The sequence below is a fragment of the Drosophila guanche genome, unplaced genomic scaffold, assembly GCF_900245975.1.
Source record: "Drosophila guanche unplaced genomic scaffold, DGUA_6, whole genome shotgun sequence".
NCBI lineage: Eukaryota > Metazoa > Arthropoda > Insecta > Diptera > Drosophilidae > Drosophila > Drosophila guanche.
Window position 1 is genome coordinate 3,246,878 of NW_022995753.1, and position 8,693 is coordinate 3,255,570.

General features: G+C 45.0%; 1 protein-coding gene across 1 annotated transcript; it reads right to left on the reverse strand.

The window, feature by feature from the left end:
• Nucleotides 1–526: 526 nt before the first annotated feature.
• Nucleotides 527–1,341, reverse strand: LOC117588302 (type 1 phosphatases regulator YPI1). The gene has a single exon (XM_034279489.1). The coding sequence runs from the start codon at nt 1,268–1,270 to the stop codon at nt 527–529; it is 744 nt and encodes a 247-aa protein (XP_034135380.1). The 5' UTR covers nt 1,271–1,341.
• Nucleotides 1,342–8,693: the final 7,352 nt, after the last annotated feature.

The following is an 8,693-nucleotide window of genomic DNA, read 5'->3' on the forward strand; positions in this document are numbered from 1 at the left end:
ATTCTCACTCAATGGATTCAAGACCAGAAAGAGCCAGAGACACAAAATATTACGCAGGGATTGTGCCGCACGACAACTGCAGACTCGAGTGGCATGACGCACGAGTAGGAGTGGGGATGTAGGGATAATGCGGTGGCAGCAGGATGCACTGCATCCAGGCAAAAAGTTCATTAATCTAGTTACAAGTTCGCGCAGACAGTTCGCATAATCAATCAATAGACACACGATGGTGAGGTCGTGGGGATGGGGGATTCGAAAGGATATCGACATTGCCATGCGTTCGTAGGCGTGACTGTTCGAGGGGGGCGTGTGCCAGTGTTTTTCTGCGGTTTCAGCCCCCATGACTGAGTGACAGGAACAGGAAAGCATTTTGCAGCAAGCTGCCCCCGGGACAACTTTCGGAATGGCCTTGATGGAGCGAAAAACTTGCAAGAGAAGACCGGAAAAGGACGGCAAATGATTGGGGGAAATAATTTCTGTTTAATTTTAAATTTTCTTAAGATTTAAAGTTTTTGTTTTGAGAAGACTAGGAGAGTGTGTCCTCCTCCCCTTTGTGTTGCTTCTGCTTTGCTGAGATCTCTGGAAATTCGACTAGTTTTGGCTCCTCTACTATGGCAGGCATTTCTTGGGCTTCCCCATCCGGATCATCAGCGGTGTGCTGAGCAGATGTTTGATATTCTGCCTGGGACCCTGAGGTCCCTTGCTCTTCTGACACCAACTCTGTGGCATCCGAGTGAGTGTGACCTCCCCTACAGCCGCAACCACAGGCGGCCTTCATCTTCCTTTGGCGATTCTCTGCCCGCACCTCGGGATGTCCAAAACAGTGCTCGCACTCGTCATCCGTTTCGGAGGAGCTCTCGCCGAAGGGGTGCGGCTTGTTGTAGATGCAACAGCACTTGGACTTGCGACGATTCATGTTCTCGTTGTCGACAACATCAACGTGGAAGGTAACCCGACGGGTCGTGTCGGGACGTCGCAGAACGAGACGCAGTGTGGGTTGTGGCATCGCCATTGGCTCTGATGCAATCGTCTGATTAATGGTCGAAGAGATGGAAGCGCTAGCAGTAGCACTGCCGATGCTGCAGGCCACTGTACCGCCACCCATGGATTGGACGATACTACCGCCATAGTTGGTACTCGTAGAGCTGGCAGGTACTTCTGTGCTGCCATTTTCAACGATGCGTACCTTTGGCTTGATTTTAATCTTCATCGATGGAGCGGGCTCCTCTGCGTTCTTTCTATCCAACTCGGAGTTCTCTTGCGGATCCATTCCAAGGTAAAAGCTTTTTGTAGATTTCCTTGTAAATAATTTGTTCCGAAACGTTGTTGGTGTTTTGGAAGTATTTTAGCTGAATGCTTCAGAAGGTTGAAAGCCTACTTGGATTATTTGTATATAACATACGTAGAAATTGTCTACTGAAATGTTGAATTGAATTGTCATTTCATCTATCATCTATCGATCTTTGTATAGATCAATCTTGTAGCTCTCTCCTTAAACTCCTCTAGTGTCCATTGATAAATGAATAACGTGTACAAATCCTTACTTTCGTTGTTCATCGATCACTTTGATAGCATCCCTGAAATGCACCAAGTTTGCTGACCTTTCCACCTCTCTGTCTTTCTCTTTTTGTCGCGTCTCCATGCCTTTAGCCGCAGTCATTTTGGCTGCCAAAACATGCGCACGATTTACGTCAATTGGACAAGCGCCAGGACCCCGCCTTAACCCCGCAATGCCCACGCCCCAGCACACCCATTTAACCCGCAGCATCGCTCTGCCACCTTCACCCAGCAGCCACTACTCCGCTTTCCGCTCACACCACCCTTACAGGATTCTGCCACTATGGGGCTCTATGTTTACCTAAAATGCAATTCTCCTTTGCCCGTTGCAGTTTTGCATTTATTATTGAGAGAGGCTGTCGGTGGGTGGATGACTCGACTGTGTGTGTGTATGTGTGTGTGTGTGTGAAAGCCATTTTCCATTTTACTTTACCACTTTTGCCTTTGAAAATTGCACAAAAAAACCTGCTCCCTCTATATAAATATATACATATATTTCTGCTATTTTTTTTTTTATTTACGCATGGCAAATAAATGTTGAAAATAATATGAAGGGAGGGGAGGCATGGGAGGAAAGGTTGGGAATAGAACTGGGTGCCACACTCTGGGGTTAAGGAACTTTTTGCCCGGTTTCGGCTTCGGTTTTCGGTTTCGTCTTCATTCGTTCATGCTCTTTTGCCGACTCTCCTCTCCTCCTTTTTTGGCTGTCGCTCTGGCCACCATGTATTTTACTTCATGTCTGCGTTTATCTGGCATTAGAAGCAAGAAAAATTATGTTTGCAGTTTGGACCACAGGCGGTCGGAATGGATCCCAGATGGTGGGTAGGTACGGGAGGGGCGGTCGGTGTTGCTCTGTCTGCTCTGCAGAAGATAATAAAAAAGAAGCCGCAGCGTCGCAGCATTTTTCGGAGCCAAAAACCAAAACCAAAAACCCAACCAAGCCCAAGCCAACGACCCTGAATGAAAAATTATGCTCAATGTTGTTTGAATAGTTAAGTTTTCCCTTCAGGGAGGTGGCTGGCTGGTCGTTCGGCTCGGCTCCGGCTCCGGCTCCGGTTCAAGAGCAAAGCTCAGAGCGGCAGAGATAGCGCCTCTTCCGTATCTCGCTCTGCCTGTTTTCGGTGACAAATGTGTCGCCTGGCATGCAAATGTAACTTTAATTGATCGATAACTTTCGACCAAGTGGCGATAAATAAGCCAAGCCAGGGCTGGTCTTCCCAGAGTTATCGATGACGGGGTTCATTCCATTATACGCCGTTTAGCGTTTGCCGGACAGGACAGACAAGTTGTCCTGCCCTATTGCGTTTCCCTTATTTCCAGCTCGGTGTGACAGAAAGTTAGTCACTTGGAAACATTTAAGCGAATAGAAAAGTATTCTCTTGTAGGAGAGAAAACTCTCCTGAGCTGTGCAAAAAAAAACCAGAAGGGACGCAGTAATTGCATTCTTGCTCGTTTTATTATGAACCTTCATATAAATTTATTTTAATGTGCAGCTTCATAAATCTGCATGGAATGAAATCTAAATACTTTCTCAGAAAAATGTCACAGTGAAGAATGTATTTTAATCAACTATCAACTATCAATCAACTCCAAATTTAATTTCATAATTATTCCCAATTCTTGATGTTTTCATAATTAATCTTTGTGGTTTTAAGTGATTGATTTTCCCTAAATTTTGAGGCACGTGTGTTTCTCCTGTTCCTTCGCACTCACTCTGTTTTCCATTCCACTACGCTCCCCACTTGTAACGATTGTAGGGGTTGTCTGGTATGACACTCTGTTTAGGATCATCTAAAACTATTTGCAGCCCATTGGACTAAACGCTTTGCGGTTGCTCCTAACGCACTTAACGGGCAAATAAAAGTGTTCGTTCCTTTTCCGGGGCAGCGCAGAGCAAGAGGATGCCGGGAAGGAGAATGACAGGGCATGTCCAAAGCAAATCCGAAAGCCCCCTGATGAGCCTGTGGCCATAACTTCTTTCTGTGCCATTGAAATGAAATCTAAAATTCATTACGCATTTTATGCGTCAAAAAGAGATTGGGGAAGATGGAAGCTAGAGGCAGAGGCAGAGGCAGAGGCAGAGTGCAGAACTCGACACGTAATGAGGCGCGTGCCTCGTCTCAACCTCTCACCAGAACTCTGCCTCTTGCCCAGGAGATGTTTTTTGGGGGGGCCAAATGGCATTTATGTCCCAACGGAGACACGCACAACGCGACGACAGCAACGCCTTTGACTGACTGTGCCTTCGCCTTCACAGCAGCCGCCTACGCCTTCGCTTCCGGGTTTTCTCCGGATCCATCTCTGCCACGTCGGGTGGCATCTGCGCGAGCAATTTACCCGCCGGAATTGTAAGCTCAAGCGTCCGTGTCTCCTTTGTCGCTGGGTTGTCTTTGGGGAATAAGATGAATTACATGCTACTTGGGGGCAGCTTCTGGCAGCAGCTTAGACAGCGACAGACAACTTAGACTGCCGCGATACTGTGATGCTGCCACACAGTAAGCGATACGTGGAGGAATGGAGCCTTGCCAACCTTGCCACTTGAGTCCTAAGTTGGTGTCAGAGTGGACCCACTCTTTCTCTCTCTTCTGCTCTCTGCTTGTTTGGGTTCTCTATTTCTCATCCTGATTGAGGCCGCTGGGCATGCAAAATCATGTAGATAACGCTCTGTACGCACAAAAGGTAACAGAAACTAAATCCCCCAAGCAAATAGTTTCCCTGCCGGGCACTTTACTTCCTTTCTTCTCTCTCTTTCATGGAAACACGGGGCCAAAAAAAAGCAAGGAAAAAAAGAGGGAATAGAACGGATGCAGAAGGGAAACAATACGAGCAGTGGAAAAACACACACAGAGCGAAGAAACTAATGGAGGGAAAAACCATTAGAGAAAGGAATTTTAAACGGCAGGAATTTTCAGGCTAAATAGCTTAAGGGAAAGCAACTTAAATGGAAGGAAGTTTAAACAAAATAGAGTAGCCCTCAGAGTAGGAATCTTGAGTGGGAAAACCTTTAATCTATTACTAGAAACCACAGCGCAGACTCTTAGGGGAAGCCTTGTCAATCTATAAAAAGTATAAACCTTATACTAAAAGCCTAATAGAAAGATCTTCAAAATAAAAACAAGAAATATCCTCGAAACCCCTTCAATGTGGTTACCCAATGGGAGCTGCAATAAATAAATATCTCAGCCGATCAAAAAGTATGTAAAAAAAGCTTACAGGGCTGCCACCCCATGCCGTTAAAGATTTATGGAAATTTTTGCGGTTAACAATTTCCGCTGAAGCAGTGTGCAGTGGGAAAAACATCGAGAGACAGCAAATGGAGAGAGGAGAGAGAGAGAAATCAACCGCACGGAAATCATGTCTACGCATCATTCTTTGTTCGCTTGGGCTATTACTTTACCAATCCCCCCCACCGCACCCACACTACACATAGCATAGCATTGCCCCTCCCCATCACCGTGGCACTCCACAGTCTGTAGTACTATATCTTTTTTTCTTTCTCTCTCTCTCTCTCTGTGGGGGGATTCCTGTATTGTATTTGGTTTGTGGAAATGTGTGATAAGCAGTTTCCGCCTGGGAATAGAGCAAAAACCAAGACCAAAGCCGAGAGCAATTCGAGGGCGAGATAAAGCAGGGAATATACACATGCATGCACACAGACACATACATACATACGTATATGTAAGAATTTAAGTACATATGTATGTATGTGTGAGTATAGTTCTTTGAATGCCTAGTCGTAGTGCCCCGTTCCCATGTACTCCTTTTGCCTTGCTACTTTTCATAGGCGTCGAACTGGCGTGTCCCAAGAATTCCTGGAATGCCAGGAGCACACTCCCATGGGTTAGGCGTGGGCTAGGGGGTGGTAGAAAGGGGCAGGACCCGGTCCGGAAGCTGTGGCTACTAATGCAAATATAATGGCAAATGTTTCGGAAATATATTTCACAGATAAAATTGATAAAGAATGCCTCCTCCTCCAACAAATCCCCTCCCCATTCTATTGTATTGTATGCGGCGGCAAGCGGAAAACTATTTGCTCACATTTTTTCCAGCACAAACACACCCACACAAAGCAAAGAAAAAGAGACAAAGGAATTGGCTAGAAAAAGAAAACATCTCCAACAGCAGGAGACGAAGACTCTCTCTTCTCTCAATCAGTTAACGATTGTATGAACAACTTATGGGCTGAGTGTGTGGGGGCTCGTATATTGTGAGCCACTTTCGAACACTTTTCTTCTTGCAGTTTTTCTTAAATCTTCGATTCTGCCACAAGGAGTTGTGGGGTGTTCTACATTTAATGGATGTTTTTAGCTACTCACACCTCTGTCTAATCAGAATTATGAGCTATGAATGTTTCAATTATCCTCCGAGTTTCTCTTACTTTTAAGCATCAAATTGAATGGAGAATCTCCCTGGGTAACTCCGATCTACTCTCTACTCATTTTATTTTATTTTCTCCGACTTACCGTTGCTCCGGATCTTTTGTTGCCTTAAATTTTTTAATGATTTAAAAGGCAGGACTCCTCCGTCTTTTCTATTTGGTTTAATTTCCTGAATACCCTTTAGGGGCTTTACAAATTTCATTTAATCATTTAACTATTTTTATTTTTAAACAAAAGAATTTTAAGACTATGGAAATCCTTTTCTCCTTAGATTTGTTCAACTTTTGAATGTTTCCACTATTGTCAGAGCATTCTCCCAACGCCCTTTCCTTCCTGTCTAGTATTCCTTTCTGTCTGTCTGTCTGTACGTCTGTCTGTGTTTCATTCAACTACTTATTTGTATGATTCTTGAGCTTAAGTAATCGAAATAAATAAAACGAAATCTGTGTCACAGATTTGTAGCCAAGTAGCAAAATAAAAAGGTAAACGAGAACAAGACGTTGACGATGACAATTCTCAATTCTCTCGCTCTCTCTCTCTCTCTTTTTTGAAGCCAGGGCTATGGGCAAGGGAGTGGCGATCCATTTGGCAGTTTGCAGTGGAAGGGAAATCTAATATAAATTCCATTACAATTATATAAATTTCACTTAAGTTTCGCAATAATTTGAAAGCATGGCACAAAAACGACTTAAGCGAGGGAGTACTGTACTGCCAAGGGGTGCGGTGGAGTGGCGGGAGTGGAGTGCTCATAGTGCAACACGAGCAGCAACAGCAGCAACGGCAGCAAAATAAATGCATCATAAATTTTCATGTTGCTCTCGCGATTTTCTATTGTGTTCCACTGGAGAGTGGAGGAGAAAATGGACATAAAAACGCCAAGCCCAAGACTGGAAAAGAAACTAAAGGTCCCCTTTCCCGTCCCTTACAACCGAAGCTGCAAATACCCTTTTGGTTATATGGAAATTTTGAGCGGAGCTGCGCCGAACGATCCGCTTGATACACATGGAACCATAATTTATTTTACTTTTATACTTCTTGGAGCCTGCAAGAAGCTGCTCATAATCATGATACTCTCTCGCGTAAGAGTAACGGACTCGAAATAACGGACACAGCTTCCAAGTGGAGTAGCAGTAACTCTACTGTGGCGGCTACACCCGCACCAGCTCCCGCTCAAGCCCTGTGCCTTCTTCTGCTGTTGCTGCTGAGGCAGCCATTCTGTGTCCAGCCATAAAGCAGCAACAACTACATCAACAACAAAAAGAGCGAAAATGCAATACAATTTCATTTTATGCAAGAAACAACGCGGCAAAAGCAGTGGCATGAAGCGGGCATGTCGGACGTAAGGCGCAGCTTTGCTTTTGCTTTTTGGTGAAAAATTGTAAATTCCCATTAGAATTGTGCCAGAGAGGGGGGAGAGAAACGGTGGTACGGTGGATAGGGCTGAACGCATCACGGAAGGAACGAAGAAAGTAAGCCGAGGAAATGAAACCAAAAATGAAACGAAAAGCGGACTCCGTGGAGACTCCGAGATGTGAGTAAAGGTGCGGAATGGGTGGAAGCGGAGGCACAGAGGCGTTACCGAAAGTAGGTAAGTGTAGCGTTACATACATATGTACATACATATCTACGTACATGTATATACATACATATATTAAGGTATAAGCAAGGACCGTGACTCAATGGAGAGCCGTTGGGGAACAGTCAGCAAGCAATATGAGAGGCTTAAAACTATATAAAATAACCGTAAGAAGGGATTGATTGCTCAATTGGTTGGAAACAAAATCGCTGTTAAACTGTTTGGATGTCATGTCCACAGATCTCTGCAAAAAGTGAATCCAAAGTTAAATAACAAATCGAAGATGTATAAAGACTCTCTCAATTATAACTTCAACATGTTCATTATCCCATAGGCAATGACAAGGGGATCTAACTGCTCACCGTCAGATTTTGTCCCACTGTGCGTAGCAGTTATCTCTCCAACTGTGGAGAATGGGTAGAAGGAGTAAAGCGAGGGGAAGAGAGAGAGAGAGAGAGAGAGTTCAAAATGCGGCACAGCAAAGTGCCTCCGCCTGAGCTTAAAAGAAATGACTTCTTGTTCCGCTAAATGATGCAAGCAGTTACCTCTTTTTGCAGCACCCTTCTGTGCCAGCACCGAACTGGGGGCTTTTCCACTTCCAGCTCCATCGTTTCATCTTTCTTACTGCATCTGTTCTTTCTTCTTTCGTTTGTTGGGTTTTTTTTTTTGCTGGTGCAAACGAAGTTTACGCGTGCTGATGCAGATAATGGCAGTCAGTCGTCAGAAAGAGAGATGGTCGGACGTTGTCTGCCTTTTTGGAACTTGTTACCTATTAAGAGCACACACACTCCCGCACTCCCATGTCTCATGTGCTAGTGCTTGTGTGTGTGTGTCTGTGTGTGTGTAAGATGACTTCCGGCTCCTGTCCCCTGGCAGCAAAAGAAGCCTGCAAGAGCCAAGCAGGAGAGAGAGCCCAGAGCTCTGAGCAATTACAGAGAAAGCATCGAAATATACTCGTACTCGGGGCACTTTGGCGGCGACGGCAGACCAGGCGGAGGCAGGGACAGGAACCGAGACTCGGGGGGATGGGACAAGCATCTAAACAGGATAAGGCTAAGGATAAGGATAGGCGAAACCAGGCTAAAGGAAAGGAAATACCACCTGAAACTACAGCCATACACTAAAAAGAGAGTAAAAAAAAAAAATAGGAGAGAAATCTTTTCTCAGCTTTCCTTTCCGCT